The sequence below is a fragment of the Macrotis lagotis genome, chromosome 2 (genome assembly GCF_037893015.1).
Source record: "Macrotis lagotis isolate mMagLag1 chromosome 2, bilby.v1.9.chrom.fasta, whole genome shotgun sequence".
NCBI lineage: Eukaryota > Metazoa > Chordata > Mammalia > Peramelemorphia > Peramelidae > Macrotis > Macrotis lagotis.
The window spans coordinates 61096839-61116180 of NC_133659.1; the positions used below are offsets into that span (position 1 = coordinate 61096839).

General features: G+C 37.8%; 1 protein-coding gene across 1 annotated transcript; it reads left to right on the top strand.

Moving 5' to 3' along the window:
• The first annotated feature begins 689 nt into the window (after positions 1-689).
• On the top strand, positions 690-18778 carry LOC141511880 (T-box transcription factor TBX19-like). Its single transcript, XM_074220879.1, has 7 exons — positions 690-950; positions 4454-4588; positions 6058-6119; positions 8903-8964; positions 14206-14394; positions 16383-16518; positions 18535-18778. Exons 1-7 carry the CDS (start codon positions 690-692, stop codon positions 18776-18778), a joined length of 1089 nt encoding a protein of 362 aa, XP_074076980.1.
• The last annotated feature ends 564 nt before the right edge of the window (positions 18779-19342 follow it).

Sequence of the window (19342 nt, forward strand, 5' to 3'; positions counted from 1 at the left end):
AAATAAATTTAAATTGAAAAATATTTTTACTTAATATTATATATCAAAATATAAACATTTAAATAAACCATTAAGTAAAATAACAAAACAAGAAGTCCACTTTTATTTAAAATGTACTGTTAGCAATTAAAAAAATTATATTTTTTAGCTTGATTCCATGGTTTTTAGAAACAAACAAAAATTTTGTGGACCCCTCACCAAAGATATGCTAACAGAGTGTTATTATTCCTTACTATAGGTAGTATGATGTGGGAATGATCATGGTTTAAAAAGTCATAGCTCTGGGTTCTTTAGCCTTTAATCAGTGTTTTGCCAATGAGCAATTTCCTAATTCCTCCATTTCCTCAGAGGTGTCAAACATGCCATTTAGCCCAATTTTCCTGTGTGTGTGTGTGTGTGTGTGTGTGTGTGTGTATGTATGACCAGATTCAGATTAAAATGTAATCGGAAATAGTTAACAAAATATGTAAAAATGCAATAAGTCGTAGATAATATTTTTGATCTAAGCCATTATGAGGTTGCAGGGATTCTTATGTAAGGTTTTTGTGGTTCCTGTCTCTTTTTTGAGTTTAGTACCACTGGACTAGATTTCCTCCAATATCCCTTCCAGCGATAAATCTATGACCTATGAACCCACCAAGTTCCTTCTTTCTCTAACATTTTATACTTCTCTGATCTTTTGAAGGCGCATGTTTCCTGTCTTGAAAATCAGTGTAACTGGGTTGGATCCCAGTGCTATGTACTCCTTCCTGCTAGACTTCAACCCAACTGACAGTCATCGATGGAAATATGTCAATGGTGAATGGGTGCCAGCTGGGAAACCAGAAGCCTCCAACCACAGCTGCGTCTATATTCACCCAGATTCTCCCAACTTTGGTGCCCACTGGATGAAAGCCCCCATCTCCTTCAGCAAAGTAAAGCTTACCAACAAACTCAATGGAAGTGGGCAGGTAGGACTGAATTGTGGGCTTCAAGCCCTGAAAGAGTCACCAATCAAGAAATATCAAGGGTGCATTTAGGCAATTAGAGCGACCCTCATAGGGCTCTTATTCCACAGAAGCCAATTATTCCCTGGAGTCTAAATGTAAACAGGAATAAACAGCTCTTAATTGGTGCTTTCAGATTTTAATGGACTTCCAGATGTTAAGAGAGAGTGAGAGAGAGGGGTGTAGTGCCGTAGTTTTACTTAATCATGGGGGCCTTTTCATAGTTTGTCTTGTGTACCAAGGCTTTTATACAGGACTTCAGATGAGGGGGAAAACATTGTTTGTGAGTATTAGAGTTTTGTTATTCCCCTTGTTTTTTTGTATAAGTGGCATGTTGGCAATAGGGTAAGTACCTTAATAAAAAGCCGACCCTGAATGAAATAATTACAGCCTCCACTTTGGATAATTATCAATAGAATATTCAATCAGCTTTGGTTTTTCAGAAGAAGAAAAAGGAAAAAAAAAAAAAACACCTAAACAAAAACATCCCTAAATCAGGAATGTTCTCTTGAAAGGTTATCAAAGTGCTAGAAACAGATTAGTGTATGTCTGTGTTTGAAAAGTGACTGAACAACTTCAGGGATATTGAGGTTGGCCAATCATTTTTCAAAATGGAGGTCATGTTGTCCATTGGCAATAGAGTCCCAAGCAGAGATAATAGTATGTGGGGCAAAGATGCAATAAAACATACTGGGGACAAGTTGGTGGTGGTAGTAAGACTTTAGATCATGGTACATAAGGCAGTGGACAGGTATGTGTGTGCAGTTGCACCTACATATACCTGTGTATGTATGTGAATGGGTGAGACATAGAGAGAAGCTCACGAAGTAGGCTACCTATCCTGTGGGTAGAGATCCTGAAATACTTTGAGGAAAGGTTGACTGGGAGCAGGTGAGGAAGTAAGGTAAAATTTCTGTGTTGGGAAGAAGAGGGGGCTACAACCTGACAGCTGCCTATTTTAATAGATTATTCTTTATCATCAGATGCTAAACTCAATTGTTTCTACCTGCTAAAGAAATAGAAAATCTATTAGCACCTTCTAAATTTTGGTTCCCTGGGACATAGTTTAGTTGCTCTGTCAGAGTTATGGTTCCTCCTTTTTAGGAGGAAAGCCATCCTAGTCAGTATTATCTCTTTCTTCTCAAATTACTTTTAATTGTATCTTTTCTCCTCTCTCACCCTTAATATTTAAAGCAGACTCTCTCCAACAGCTTAGATATTACTATTTTTTTTTTGGACTTCATCTCTCCATCATTTGGATCAACACTTACTTCATAGAGCTCAATAACCAAGAGATTATTAATTTTTCTTTTTTTTGATTTGAATTTTCTTGAATAAAATGACTAATGAAAATGTTTTATATGATATATAATCTATATCATATTCCTTATCATTTTAGGGAGAGGGAGAGAGGTAGTCATAGAATTTGAAATTCAAAAACTTAAAAACCCCCTCAAAGAATTTAAAAAATTTCATATGTAATATTATTTAAAAATTAAATTACATTTAAAAATTTTAAAAATTACAATATTATTTAAAAATTTAAAAAGAGATTAATGAATGTTTGTTGAATCCAATTCGATTCAATTCAAATTACTTCAATGCTTCCCCTCCTCCTAAAACATTTTACAAATGTAGAAAAATGAAGTTCAGGAAAATTAATTATATTGCTAAAGATCTTGAGACAATGAGGGAGAGAGGTCAGAATTACATCTAGGCGTCCTGTCTACCATTCTAGTAAGTTACTTTCTTCCATCTCCATTACATTTTCTTAAGCACCAAATTGTGTGTGTGTGTGTGTGTGTGTGTGTGTGTGTGTGTGTGTGTGTGTGTGTGTGTGTGTGATTCTCAGGATCTTGTAGTACATAGCTATGGGGCAGATCTTGACTCTAGCTACATGACCTTGGTCAAGTCACTTAACCCTGATTGCCTCATATTCAGGGCCATCTCTGTTCATCCTGATTCCTAGCTAGCACCTAATGACTCTGGAGGAGAAAGTAATTTTGCACAGTATCCCCCTCATTCAAATCCAATTCATGGTATCATTTTCATCATTATCAGCATAGGGTTCTCAGGATCTTGTGGTACAGTAGAAAGATATATTGGATTTTAAGTTAGGAGCTCTGGGTTCAAATATCAGATCTGCTCTTTATGAGCTGTGTGAATTTGGGCAATTTGCCTTTGTTTTCTGATCTGTAATATAAGGAGGTTGGACTAGATGATTTTTAACATCCTCGACAACTCTGAATCTTTGATTCTATTTTCTTAAACATTGATTTCCCAGGGTATAACAGGTGAGGATAAGGAACCAGGAACAGTGGTCCAAACTTTAATAATTGCATTCAATGTTAATAAAGTATGCATCAATCCAACTCAACAAATATTCCTTTGGCACTCACTGCACTCAAGGCATTGTTCCAACAAAAGATAAAACATGAAACTACTGCTGACCTCAAAGGAAGGGAATGAGCATTTATATACCATTCTCTACCAGGCGCTTTATAAATGGTATCTCATTTGATCTTCACAACTACCCTGGGAGATTAGTGCTTTAATAATCTTTATTTTACCATGGAGGAAACTAAAGCAAAGAGAAGTAAAATGACTTATCAAGGGTCACACAGCTAGTAGCTGAGGCAAAATTTGAATCTAGAACTTTCTGTACTGTATCCACTACTAATCCTAGCTACCTCCAACACCAAGGAGGTAAAAGTCTGACTCTCAATCTGGTGCTTTTCTTCCCATTGTGCTATAAAATAAACATGAATATTTAATCAAGGAGACACATTATTTAATTAATAATATTATTATGTAATAATAATAGCTAGTATTTATATATTACCTATTATGTGCCAGATACTATGTTAAATGCTTAAGAAATATTATCTTTTATCCTCACAGCATCCCTGTGAATTATAATTACTATTCTAATTCCTTTTATATGATTGAGGGAAACTAAGGCAGACAGATATTAATTGCTTGAGATCAGATTTGAAATCAGGCCTTCCTCACTTTAGGCCTAATGTTCTATCCATTATATCAGCTGCTTTCCAGTAACTAAAAATAAAATAAAATAAATTTAAAGCCTAACTTTCTCTCTGTGTGAAGAAAGCAGGTGTAGTAAAAAAATGAAATCACCTTATGCTTTTCTTATCCTTTTAAAAAATGCTGCTTGTTATTTGCCCTAAAAGACCAGTTATTTGTTAGGTTATTTTAATTATGAAGTCAATGAGAGAAATACAGTTGAGCACAGGTGAGATCTTCACTACTAGGGGCTTTGATTGAAAATTCCCTTTTCAGCTGCTACAGCAAACTGCTACTAGTGAAGGTTATGAGTGATACAAAACGTATATGGAGCAAGCTTAGACCTGACTTTCCTTGCCTGGGTCAGGACAGGTTTTTTTTTTTTTATCTCTAATGTTCCTGTTTATCTTTCTTGGCCCCCTCTCTCTCTTTTTCTTCAACAGATAATGTTGAACTCTCTGCATAAATATGAACCTCAGGTTCATGTTGTTCGCGTTGGCAGTACCCACCGGATGGTGATGAATTGCTCCTTTCCTGAAACTCAGTTCATAGCTGTGACTGCCTATCAGAATGAGGAGGTACGTGAGGTGTTTGGATTCCTTTTATTTACATGTTAGGAAGAAGTAGTGATAGCCCCTAGTGGTGATGCTTCATCACGGGGCAAAGGCAACCCTATGTTAACAAAAGCTAATGGTAAGGTCTAGCAGCCCCTGCCAAAGTGGGAAGCATTTGAGTACAGGTTGTTGAGAGATCAAGTCATATGTCTTTCTTGAGGACCAGCAGAGTTAAATGAGGAACAGTTCATCATCAGAAAATTGACTACATGTGAGTCTTTTTCCACACCTGTCTAGTAAGACTTGAGATCTGTATCAGTGAAGGGAGTGCCCTCACCTAGGAAATCACTGGTCCTTGAATCAACAGAATAATCAGGTTTCTAAAATGACAATAACATTTCATTGATATTAAGGGACTTGAGTGTAATAAGAAGCCAGGTTCTCTAACTCTAATTTCAGAGCTTTTTGGCCTTCTCTAAGCTGCTTTTGGGCATGTCACTTGACTGCATTACCTGTAACATGAGGAATTTAAACTGACCGATGTCTAACAGTTCACGCTCTGGTTTTGAGTGCAAGGAGTGGATATCTGAACACAAGTTCATGATTGTCCTGTTCTCATGATGAGTCCTTCCCCCTCTCTTCCTTATTCTGGCAATCAGAGCTCCCAGACTATCTGCCAATTGGATTCTTGGAAAGGCACTGGCAGGGCACTATTATGACCATAAATGCTCAATTGGTGAGACAAGTCCATGGAGGAAGTGTTTCCTTTGCCCAGTTGCTTAGTGTAGGCTTATAGGAATCAGTACAAAAAAAAGTGTTTCTCTGGGTTTTGAAAACAAACCTTTCACCTTCCAGTATAAAATGAAGGAAATTTCCATTATCTTTGCTTTGATGAGTATCAGTTGCTTAAATCAGGAGATAAGTGGCTTTTTTTACAGCATAGTCTTATTCTATGAATCTATCTAGCTAGGCATAAAGAATCTGGAGCCCTGGTGTTGTACCCTCCCTGTACCTCATCATTTAGTATTCAACCTTAGGACAAGGCTGTAATTTTCAGTATGTCATCCATTAGGCTGTCCTTATCCAAACATCATGGATGTGATGGAAATACTATGCATGTTAGAGAGAAGATATTTAGTAAGGGAGGAAGACGACAGTTTGATAGTAGTTCAGAAGAGTGAATACAAGTATCAGATTTGTGCCTTAGCCTAGGATAGGCAACTTGTGAATAGAGTGCAGAGCCTGGAGTTAGGAAGGCTTGAGTTCAAATGTAACCTCAGATACTTATTAGCTGTGTGACCTTGGGCAAGTCATCCAATTTCATTTTCTCAACTATAAAACAGGGAAAAATAATATCACCCACCTTTCAGGGTTGTTGTGAGGATCAAATGAGATAATAATTATTATAAAACATATAATGTCATATAAAAATTATCATCATCATCACCGTCATCATCATCTCCACTAATGCTGGTTGTTTTTGCAAATCCAAGATAACGGCGCTCAAAATCAAGTATAACCCATTTGCCAAAGCCTTCTTGGATGCCAAGGAACGGTGAGTAGATAGATGTCCCTGATTACAAGGAAATGATATGTTTAAATTCTGCAAATATAGAATCTCTGACTATTTTGACAGGAAGTGTCTTGAGACTTACCTTTGTACCATTGATGAAGAAAGTGCTTGCTAAGTTAGATGTCAATATGGTTTAAGAGGACCAACTATCTTTGATGTACTTTAAAGTCCTCATTTACATATAAATTACTGACATAGTAATCACAAATTTTTTATTTTTGCCATCATGAGAGACAATCAAGATTTCTATTCAGAAATACTTTGATAATCCAATTTGAGTATCCACATAGGCATTTGACAGTGGTAAAATACATTTAAAAATATTATACAATTCAGATTTTTGAACTCAGTTTTTACTCAATTGGTCCTAATTTGCATCAATTGCTTAGGAAACTTGGGTAATGGGAGATAGCATAATGTAGTTGAATAAGCACTGAGACTCCTAATGAACTCTGAAACCCTCTTCTGCTATATGACATTGGACAAATTACATAACCTCTCTGGGGCTCAGTTTCTTCATCTACAAAATAAGGGAATTTGCTAAATGGATTTTCTCTTCCTGTTCTAAAAATGGTATGATTCTCTGAAGCCTCTGTTAATTAGACAAAATGCCCGCATAAATCTCTGGGTTTGAATGCTAATTTTGCCACTGTGAATATATCATTCTACTTCTGTCTTTCTTTTCCATTCTGTAAAATATAATATTGGAAAATTATCCTCTCCCCAAGTTTACAGTGTGTAGGGGGAAGGGGAGGAACTCAAAGAATCCACAAGCATTCATTATCCTGTGTGCCAGTTCCTGAGTTTGGTGCTGGAGCAACAAGGACAAGCAATCTCTGCCTTCGAGGACCTTACAATAACCAAACTATGTCTACATGGAGAATCCCCCCCTATATATATATATACTCAACAACTAACTTCCCAATCTTTGCTTGAAAGACCTCCAATAAAGGGAACCTACTGCTATCCTAGATAGACTATTCTGCTTTTGGACAGCTCTAATTCCTCTTCTTCCCAGCATCAAATTAAGTCAATCCCTTTGCAGTTTCCATCCTTTGTTTCTAATCCTATCTAAGTGCTAGGCAAAGGACTAAAATAAAAAAAAAGGAAAAATGACATGGTGCCATGGTAGTGACATATGATGCAAAAATTGATTAGGACAAAGAAGAAATAAAGACAAAGAAGCCTTTGTCTTCCATTAGGCTGTCCTTATCTTAAAAAGGAGAGATCATTTTTAGCTTGAGGAGATGAAGATTGCATTTATAGAGGGGTTAGTACTTGAACAGCATATTATGGAAAAATTAAGGATTTCTTCAGACGGTGCGTGGGAGTTGCCCTTGTGAATAGATGGAGACTGGAGAGTATATAATGAGTTTAGGCTGTGGTGGTTCACTCTGGCTGGCTTAGAGAGTTTGATAATGGGGAATAATGTGAAAATGAGTTGGAAAAAATAATTTGTATTTTATCTTTAGGCAATAGGGAGCCCTTGAAAGTTTTTGAACAAGGAAGTGAGGTGGTTATCATTTTGTGTCTACCAATAGGAAATAGACAAAAGCAGTGAGATCTTGAACCTCTGAACTAGTATTTCTAAACTGTTCTCCCATGGCCCCCTCCCCCTTTTTAATAAAGATTTTATTAATTTTGTTTTACAATTTTCCCCCTAATCTTACTCCCTCCTCCCACCCCCAACAGAAGGCAATTTGCCAGTCTTTACATTGTTTCCATGGTATACATTGATCCAAATTGAATGTGATGAGAGAGAAATCATACAGTGTTTTTCTGGTTCTGCTCATCTCACTCAGCATCAGTTCATGAAGATCCCCCCAGGCTTCCCTGAATTCTCTTTCCTCCTGGTTTCTAATAGAACAATAGTGTTCCATGACATACATACATACACATACCACAGTTTGCTAAGCCATTCCCCAATTGAAGGACATTTACTTGATTTCTCATTCTTTGCCACCACAAACAGGGCTGCTATGAATATTTTTGCACAAGTGATGTTTTTACCCTTTTTCATCATCTCTTCAGGGTATAGACACAGTAGTGGTATTGCTGGATCAAAGGGTATGCATATTTTTGTTGCTCTTTGGGCATAGTTCCAAATTTCTCTCCAGAAAGGTTGGATGAGTTCACAGCTCCACCAACAATGTAATAGTATCCCAGATTTCCCACAACCCTTCCAACAATGATCATTATCCTTTCTGGTCATATTGGCTAGCCTGAGAGGTGTGCCCCCCTCCACCTCTTAACCATGGTTTCGGTCTGGATTGTTATGAGACCAAGAATGCTAGGTGTACAAGGTGGTCAACTTTAGGGAAGTCTCATGCTATTGAGTGATTTTTTTCTTGCATGTTTTTGTGTTGGACTGGACTTCAAATTGCCTGAAGTCTTGGGCACAGAAACATCAAATCATTTGAAAAGTGATATCATTTGATACAAGATCAACAGCAGGTACATACTTGACAAAAGCTTCTGAGATCCTCCCTATTCTACTGACACCTCTAGCAGCAGAGGTGTATGGAACTTTGGGATTGTAACTAGTTTATATGGATGTATCAGTGGATAACTGAGAGCTGTATGTATTATTTTGGTCATAAAATCTTCAATCAGTGCCCTGGTTGGGGTAAGTGGGAGAACATACCTGGGAGAAGGAATGTTTGACTTATTATTTCTAAAGGGTATGAGGGTTCAAGGTGTACAGTGAGATCTTTGAAGAAGTGTACTGAAAAATGAAGAAATCAGACATCTCTTTCTTCTTTCAGAAACCATCCAAAAGATGCTCCAGAAGTTATTTCAGAGGGTCAGCATGTTACATATTCCCACTGTAAGTTTCATAGAATGTTTCTAACTCAAAGATAAAGGGTATTCTAATGGAATTCTCTGTTCATACTCAACTGAATAAGTTGGTTTGATTGATTAAGGGCCATCTTGATATTTTACCAATTCAGAGAAAATTTATATCTTTTCCCAAAATTCCAGGTGATGTTCAGAGTTTTATTATTTTGAATATTAATCAGAGTCTGGAAGCAAAAAAATACTTATATAGAACAATATGACTTTAAAGTGGGTATTCTTAACTTTATTCATGACTCCTTTCAGTAACAGTACAGTGAAGCCTATGAACCCCTCATCACAAGATTTTTTTTTTGCAAGGTAATGGAGTTAAGTGACTTGCCCAAGGTCAACATAGCTAGGTAATTATTAAGTGTCTGAATTCATATTTGAACTCAGGTCCTCCTGATTCCAGGACTATTGCTCTATCCACTGCGCCACCTAGCTGCCCCACAGAACAAGATTTTTAAATGCATAAAATCAAATACATAGCTCTGCAAAGGAAACTAATTACATTGAAATATAGTTGTCAAAATATTTTTAAAAAATTTATAAGCTCCAGGCTGGATAAAACCCCAGGACTCTAAAGATTTGCATGGTGAGGGAATGAGGAATCTCTGAAGTACTTTCTAGAGGGTCCCAACTGCTTTCTTTACTTTCATTATTTCAACACCATTTCTGAACTGAATTTTTCAGTCAATAAAGCAGAGATCCCCAACTTTGATACTGGTATTGCTTTAGTTTTCCACACTGGTAGAAATTCTACTTCTTAATATTTCTAGCTGAGCTTTTGAGTGGACCACACATAGCATCATTCTGGCATCTCAGGTAAGTTTCAGAAGATGACCTTTAGGCCTGGAAATCTTCAGCAAAACCTGGAAGATCATAGGAGGCCATCGGAAAGCTAAAATGATAATACTCTTCTTCTTAGAGGGATATCAGAGATTTTCAGGCAAGTGGGAAGGGGAGACCTGTCCAAGGGTTTGAACTGATGGATTGCAAAGAAGGAAGTCTAGCCCCTACCTTTTGACTTTGGTGAAAGGGTATATATAGATTGAGGTTGAGAGGCCAAATGCCTCCACACTACCCTTCAGACCTGTCAAGGGCATCCCAGTGTGAGTTCACCCCAATAGTAGGAATAAAATTATCTAAGCTCATCACTGGAATTCAAGGCTTCCTTGAATTTCTTCATGATCAGGCCTTTGTCTTGAGAAGCCTTCTCTTCCTTTAAGAGAAAAGGCTCATGACTTCGGCAAACCCATTAAAAATAAAAAAAAGTTCTTAATTTACAGCATTGGCTTGAGAATTCAATTATTGATAGTAATCATCAATATAACATGACTGGTAAGTGATCATCCTGCTACTGCATGGAGGCTGCTTACCATCTCCCTAGTTATCCCATTCTACTTTTGGAGGACAGTTTTAGTTTGGAGGACTATTTTATTTTTCTTCTTTGAAACAATATCCACTTACTTTCCCAAATTCTGTCCTTTGGGACCAAAAAAGACAAACTGAATTACTCAACCATAAGGAAACCAAATAATTGAAAATAACTGTCATGCTCTGCTGAGTCTTTTCTTTTGCAGGGTAAAGATACTCTGATCCTTTTAATTGTTCCTCAAAGGAACACATAGAGTCCAGTTCTGAATGCTCTGGATTCATGAGATCAAATTGTTCCATCTCCCCAGTCCTCTCTAATCCCACTCAAACATGGGAGAGGCAGGTCTCATGGACTTTCATCTTCCTAGTGCCTCGTCCCAGGTTACAAATTCCCTCATTTAGTCTAGGGTTGAAAATGTAAAAGATCATTGTCTTTGGCAGAAAATTGACCTCATTCTTATTAAGATTCTAATGTTCCTTCCAATGTCTAGTGAACCTAATTGACTTCAGACTAACATTAGATTAAAGCACAATTGTTAATTGGAATTGAAAATAAAAGTTACATCAGTAAAATTCCCTGAAGTTATCTCAACCTCTCTGGTAAAGGTCTCAGTTCTCAGGTGTCTGTAGCCAGTTCCTTAAGATATAGTTCTTACTGCTTTTCCATCTAGATAAGTCCCCCAAACTGTTTGCAGAGCAAAATTCAGAGATTTTGTTCTGGTTATGGGAGACTTTTTTTTTAACTGGCACAATGGATGACAGGGAGCCTTAGGTTTCTACCTAAAGTCCATGGTGACCCCCACCTTTTGGGATGTTGCTCAGTTTAAGAAGCTCATGATCTAAAGAATAGAACCTAGTTGGGTGGGGTCACTTTTGAGTTTTAGGTCAGTTTATTTGGGGAGAATTAACTCAAAATGCTTCCCAAAATCTAGTCCACAACAATCTACCCTTAATTATTGCTCACCAATGAGTTAAGTGTCCAGAGTCACCTTTGGACAATGTTAGCCTTGTTGCATAGTAATCCTTTCTTTTTACTGTCAAGTAGAGGGAAACTGAATAAGACAGAAGCAACAATGACCAATACATATCTTAGTGTTTATATAATGAAAATTAAAACAAATAAAAACAAAGTAGTTAAATATAAAGAAAGGAGCATCATGGACCTATGGTAGCTTCATCATCATCATGTCTCCAAACTCTTCTTTTAAACTTCCCTATTTCTGCTAAAGGCAATATCATTTTCCTAGCCTCCTGGGTTCATAATCTCAGGGTTATCTTCAACTCTTCCTTCTCCCCCACCCAATATAGCAGTTAGCTGTCAAATCCTAATATTTCAACTTCCCTAATATCTCTTACACCTGACTCCTTCTTTCTACTCACATATCAGCTGTGGTTGAAGCCCCTATCTCTTTTCTGTTTAGCTTTTAAAACTTTATAATCTGGTCCCAATCCATCTTGAACTATTATATGAAATTCCTCCTCCTACGTTCTTAACCATGAAGCATGTCAAAGCCATGAAGCTTGTCAAACTATGCTTTTTGATATTTCTTACATATGGCACCCCATTTCGGTCTATGTACCTTTGCAATGGCCATTCCAGATGTTGAGAATGCCATCCCTGCTCACTTACATCGTATAGAATCCTTCTCATCTTTCAAAACATGACTCAGGCACTATCTTTACTTCAAATCTTTCCTTATTCTTTCCTATTTACTTTATATTTAATTTCTTTGTTTTTATTTGTTTTAATTTTCATTACATTCATTTTATATAAACACTGAGATATGTATTGATCATCTCCCCTATTAGACTGTGAGTTCCTTAAAAATGGGGTCTATTTTTTAGGTTTTTGCAACGCAAATGGGGTTAAGTGGCTTGCCCAAGGCCACACAGCTAGGGAATTATTCAATGTCTGAGACCGGATTTGAACCTAGGTACTCCTGACTCCAGGGCCGGTGCTTTATCTAATGCGCCACTGAAACGCCCCCCAAAATGGGGTCTATTTTTAAAAATCACCAATATCTAGCACTGTACTTGGACTAATAGTCAATTAATAAGTGATTGACTAATTGAACTGAGGTCATTGAACTAGATGTGATCCTCTGTTAATTATAGGAAAGTGAAGTTGAGCTGATGATGTGTGAAGGGAGGGGTCCTTTGATCTGGTGATGGGCTAGGAGTTACTAATCAGTGATCCAGACTTCCCTTGGCCTTCTACTAACAAGACTCACTATAACCCCTTAACTCAAAGCAGTCGGCACAGAAATTCATAGGATCTGGGCATCCTCAATAACAATGAACAAAATCTTGCTCAGCTATGCCCAAATCTGGCTTTCTGGTCAACCCATGGAGAGAAGCCGCATACTTAACTCAAGCTGCTTCTAGTCTGCTTCCTAACATTCTGGCCCACTTCACCCTCCCACCCTCCACATCTTCCTACTTCTCCACCAAATATGAAAGTCATAGAGAAGGGAAAGGGAATAGTCTTGTCAGATAGTGGAATACCTGGTCCATTGTCTGTAATGATGGCAATCACTTCCTGAATGATTGCTAGGAGAACCTTAAAGTCCCAGGGTCACTGAAAATTCTCTCTAATAACTGTGATTTTCCTTCTGTTCCTCTCTCTCAGGGCCTGGGGTCACAAGCCTTCAAGTGAGGGCTTCCTCTCTAAACTGCATCCAGGTTTTCTCTTATTTTGTCCTAAAAACTACCATTTCTGGTTTGAGGATGCTTAGGAGATTTCCAGATCTCTGTTTCATCCATTTTTTAGTTCAGAGCTTTATTGCTTTCTAATTCCTTGTCTTTTGTGACACATCATTCCAAAAATAAAGGAGAAAGTACTTTGCCGAAATAATGAATAAATGGACAAATAAATATGATACCAGGTAGAATGTGATGGGGAAAAAGGAAAAGATCCAGACATAACTCCAGGAAAAACTTGGGAGAAAGCTAACATTTTAACTGAGGGGTGGATGGATGAGAAACATCAAGGAAGGTTTTTATGGAGCAGGATTTCAAGCAGAGTTGAAGAAGGAAGTACATTCTAGGATGAATACCTTTGTAGTTGCCTTCATTTCCTGTTCTAAACCACACCAACTATTTAATCAGAGCTGCCATATCACCCCAGAAGTGACAGTACAGTTTAAAAGGTATCTCCAGAGAGCTATATTTTCTAAAGAGATATTAAGAGTTTACATTTATATATTTATATAACCTTGTATATATTGTATATATTTATATAACCATTATATCTATATCTATATCTGTATCTGTATCTGTATCTTTATCTGTATCTGTATCTGTATCTGTATCTGTATCTGTATCTATATCTATCTATATCATCTATAAAACATAGATAACTCCCAAGTTTCTCTTGGGAAGTTGAGTGTTTTATCTGACTTGCTTGATTCCTGTCAGAGGTGGCTTGATATTTTTATTACAATCAGCTTACTTGCACTGATTGATCTTGATCACAATTGATCACAATTGATATTGTGATTGATTAGGATTGGTCCTAGGGAGTCCTTTTGGATTTGATGGGGAGGGAGAATAAAGAGCATTGGGCCATTTCACATAGGTTGATTTTATTAGCAAATAAAGACAGTGGTAGAGCTGGGCAACATACGGAGAGATACATATAATTATAAATATAACTTGTGAGCTGCATGAAGATAAGGAACCTGTTCACCTAACCATACAATAGGAGAGATACAGCTCTCTGAACATTGTACAGATCCAATCCACCCAGCTCTCTCCCCCATAATGAATGTGTGCTGAATTGAATTATTGCAAAACTTGACATCTAATTTGGGGGCTGAAATAATTTTTTGTCTTCTCTCTTTGTCTCTTCCAGTGGGAGGTTGGCTCTTTTCTAATCCAGATGCAGTGTGCACCTCGGGAAACCCCAACTACCAGTACCCTGCTCCCTTGCCTTTGACTGCTTCCCACTCGCATCATGGCTATGAGCACTACTCTGGTCTCCATGGACACAGGGCAGCTCCCTACCCTTCTCCCTATATGCATAGAAATCATTCTTCCTCAGGTGTGTGACTCAGCTAATGATGCCCATGGGTAATGAAGGTGAAACAAACAGATATGGTATGAAGGAAGACTGAAGTTAGCAGCTTTCTCTCTCCCTCTCTGGTATTTTTTCAGCAAGAAATCCAACCCCACAACACATTTATACATACATACATACATACATACATACATACATATATATATATACATATATATATAGTCAAATATGATTGTTCTGAAAAAACCCTATAGTTATATTCACAGTATTTATAGAAATGTCTATTGTTTATCTTTTTTTGATTGTGAAGGGCATTGATCCAGGCTTACTGTTGTAAATAATCATAACATAACAATAACAGATAATTATTCAACACTGAGATTTGCAAAGTACTTTATATACATTACTTCATTTGAACCTCATAGCAACTGTGAGGTAGGTACTATAGGCATTATTCCTATTTTATACTGGGGAGATTGTAGTTCAGGGAATTTAAGCAATTTGCTGATGGTCCTGTAGTTAAGGGTTGGAGGCAGAATTTGAATCTATCTTTTCCTAAGTTCAAGTACAGTACTATGCTTTAGATAGTTCCAGGATGCACATGACTGAGTCATGGAGCAAGCCCACCTAATTCATCATGTGTCTCCACTAGGGGTACATTGAATTGTGGGAACCTAAAATTTGGGCTTCAGCCTTGGAGGTTCTTAAGAAAGTCTCTGGGTGGAACTGCACTCATCATATGTCTTAGTCTTGGTTATACCCATCCTTTGCATTTCATCCTAGTTCTTACACTTTCTTAAAAATCAGAACCTTCTTGAATATTCTTTCCATCTAAGATTATAGGGTTGATATTAGTAATTCACATTTATAAGGTTATAATTCACATATTTAAGGTTAACAAAAGGTAATTTTTTTTACAGTAAGTGGTGTTATTGTCCCCATTTTAGAATTAAGAAAAATGAGGTTCAGAGAAGTTATATCCTAATGTAAAATGATCAATCTACCAGTAAAGTGGTAGAACTGGGACTCATGCCCAGACATTCTGACTTCAAAAGCAGAACCCTTTCCACTTCAACCAGGGGTCATAGAGTTAGAAGCTGAAGATAACTTGGAGGTCATCCAGTCCAACACTTTCATTTCACAATTGAACCCTGGGAAAGTGGAGTGATTTGTCCAAGATAACAAAATTATTGATAGAGCTAAGATTCTAATCCAGGACCTCAGGATTGAAATCTCATATTTTCCCTTCTAACTCCTCTTTAGAATACTGGAGAGTACAAGCAAGAACACTATGATTTAAGCATTTTTGTCCTGTTTTTCCTTTATGGATACTCTTATACTTCCACAAACACAGCTCTCTCTTGCTTCTTAAGCATTGCTCCCTGCTTTGCTGGTAACTCTCCTAGAACGACTAGTTAAAACTGAGAGTATAGCAATAGTAGAAATTCAGCATAATCCAAATTGTTACATGTTAATTTGTCACTTCCTCCCTCCCTCCTTTCCTCCCTCCATCCTTTCCTCCCTCTTTTCCTTCCTTCCTTCCTTCCTTCCTTCTTTCCTTCCTTCCTTCCTTCCTTCCTTCCTTCCTTCCTTCCTTCCTTCCTTCCTTCCTTCCTTCCTTCCTTCCTTCCTTCCTTCCTCCCTTCCTCTTGTCCTCCCTTCCTCTTGTCCTCCCTTCCTCCCTTCCACCTCCAAGATATTTTATTGAGCCCCAGTGATATGCATAGCCATGGAATAAGTGTATTGAGAAGAGGATGACAATGCAATGTAGGTTAAGAGTCAGTGAGAAGAGAGAGTTTGGCCCCTGGAAGGCTTAGCTGAGCTGTTCATGGTTCACGAACACAGTTTAGGGGAATTCCAATATATTTTGTTCCTCAATGATTTGTGAAGGATAAAACAATCTGATGTGTCAATAGCATAAGGTGTGATAATATTTCATCTAGCACTAATGTCATTGGTCTTATAAGCCCATTGTCTGCATCCTGAGCCCGATTGTTGTAATTTCCCCAAAGTGAACTTGATAGAGAGCTCAAGCAATAGCCTGCAAGTTTTTTCTGGAAACAACAACTGGACTTCTCTATCGTCCACTCCCCATGCCAGTGTGCTCTCAGTCCCCCATCCCACCGGAGCAGCCTCTCCCCGGCCCAGGTAAGGCCAAACTAAGAGCATGTTCCCTTGCCTTTCTGAGGATTTCCATGGGCTCTAGGGATGAGCAACCAAATCCATTGCTTATAGATTTCTATGCAATCACAAATCCCTGCTTGTTACTGTGCTCTCTTTGCTTCCTATCTCTGGTACCAGAAGTTGGCTTGGTTCAGGTCTGTATTGTGACCCTTGTGGGGGAAGGGATGGGATTGGGAGTCACTGAGATGAAAGTGGATAGTTCTTTCTTGTTCTTCCTGGAAAGCAGAAAATTGGGAAGATATGAATTCACATTTATTCTGAGTCAAGGCTCTAAGCAGGATGGGGAGAAACTCAAGTTTGAGATCTTTCTCTTTGAATCAGTCCAAAGCATACACTCCTCTGAAGTACCAGATGGAGTTTGACTGAGAAAGATGAGGGAGTTAAAAGTAGACAGAATTATAAATTAGGCAGCCTGCCTACTGCTTCTGACTCTGTTATTTTCTGCATTTTTAACAAGCCAACTTCTTTACCCTTGCCTCCTCCGTGGACACACACAAAGAAAGTAGTACCTAATGAAAAATCCTCACAACACAGGCCATACGGATAATTAAAATACCCATGATGAAATACTAAGTAAGCAAAACTACATTTCATCCCAACTTTCCTGTGGTCACCAGGGATGTTCATTTACTCATTCATTCATTTGTTCACTCAATAATCATTTATTAAATGACTAGTAAGTGAGGAACACTATATTAGACACACCTGCAACTAGGAACATTGAAATTCAAGGAAAGCACAATAAATTACATCAAGAGTGAGGAGCATGAAGTGTTCATATAACTCAGAGAAAATGAAAGGAAGGCCAGTGAAAATGAAGTGAGTGGTCGATAATTTCTCCTTTATAGCAAGCAATTATGTGAATTGACTTACTAAAAGGAAGGTTAGGAACATATGGTGGGATTTGGTTTGGGAGATAAAGACTAATGGAGAAGAAACTGGATTATGTGATGGGAGGAAATGAGACAGAGAATGAGGAGGAATTTCTCTTGAGGGAAGCACTGTGAGACACTTAGGTTAGACAATGAAAGGAAGTTAATTATTTTTTTCCTGGAGATGAAGAGAAGTTTTAATTTATCTGAGATAATATATAAGCCAGGAGAGCAAAAGAATGAGTTAGATCACCTCTGGAGTTTCTTTCTAGTCGTAGAACTGGAATCTATATCTATATCTATATTATATATTACCAATAAAATACCTATAATTCAATCAATTAACAAATATTTATTAAATATCTATTCTGCCCCAGTCATTGTGTTAAATGCTGAGGATACAAAGAAAAAGAAGTCCCTGCCCTCCAGGAGCTTACATTTTATTTGAGAAAACATGTTGATGTAAAAATATGTACAAAATAAGATAATTTTTGCAAGGAGAGCACTCATCTGGGAGGGATCAAAAAAGACTTCAATTAGGATGTGGCACTTTTATTGAGTTTTGAAGGAAACTAGGCATTAGAAGGTAATCCTAGGGAAGTCTTGAAGGAAACCCAATACAGAAAGAGCTGACAGTCTAGAGGCAAAGAAGAGCAAAGTGAAAGAAAACATGTATATAACCTAATGCCCATAAATTCTTTCCATGTTGTTACTGGAAAATGGGACCCATTAATGCATAATTCTGAAAGGTGTGGTTCTAACAAATATTTAATGAAGCCATTGATTGGAGATTATCTTTAGTTCTATCATCATCATCATCATAACACTAAAAATAAGAAGACAAAGCAAGAAGTCCAGATACATGACTGTGGTCATGGCAGGAGAGATCAAGTTTACCAAGGGAAGCTCACTAGTCCTTTTGGCTTTTCTAAAGACAGAAAATGTGTGACAGAACTGAAACTAGAAATAGAAACCATTCTCTGTTCCTGGGTCTGCTTTCCATCACACTGCTTGCTGTTTCTCTTGTGCTTTTGGCAGGCTTGTTGTCCTCATCCATCTTTAGTGTGCCATTAAGACTCACTCTTCATGGTGCTGTTTTCCTCTGCAGTCATTACCCTTGCCTATGGAGCATCAATAACAGTAGTGGGAACTCCGCTGACCCAGGCCCATCTATGCATACCAGCTCTTCAGGCACATATCTCCTAGGCAATACAGCTTTGTCCTCATCCTCATCCTCTTCCTTGACTCCCATCCAAGTGCCCACTTGTGCCAGCATGGAAACCATGGGGGAGACCTCCCTCTCCAGCATTGCTGTGTCCACATGGACAGCAGTAACATCCCATTCGTTCTGATGGGAGGGAGAGGAAAGCATTTTCTCTTTCCCACATTGGACAACCCAACAAGATCTGAAATTTAAGACCATCTATGAAGGGACCATAAACTGAAACCATATCTAATGCATCCAGATGGATCAGACTGCAAATGATTTCTTCTCTTTTCCCAAAGGAGGAAAAAACTATCTTGTTGAAGGGAGAAGGAAGAGGAGATTAGTACTTCTAATGTTGGGATGAGTTGGGGGAACTGGAATCTCTATAATATGTTTTTTGAGTGTTAAAATGTAAAAATTAGTTTAGGCTTCCCTATACAAAGGTGAAAGGAATTTAAGTGACCAACTAGTCACAGGTGAGAAAGTGGAGGCCTAGAGAAGTTAATGACTTGTCTTAGGTCACATGGTTAGAATAAGATTGGATTTTAACTCAAGACTTCTGGTACCAAATATAATTTTCCTCCATTGTCTGTACCAATTTGGATTTGAACTCACGTTTCCTGATAACAAATCCTATGTTTTTTGTTCTATTGGTTGTACCACTTGACCCATGCACAATAAGACTGATTGCTTTTTGTTTTATCCTCAG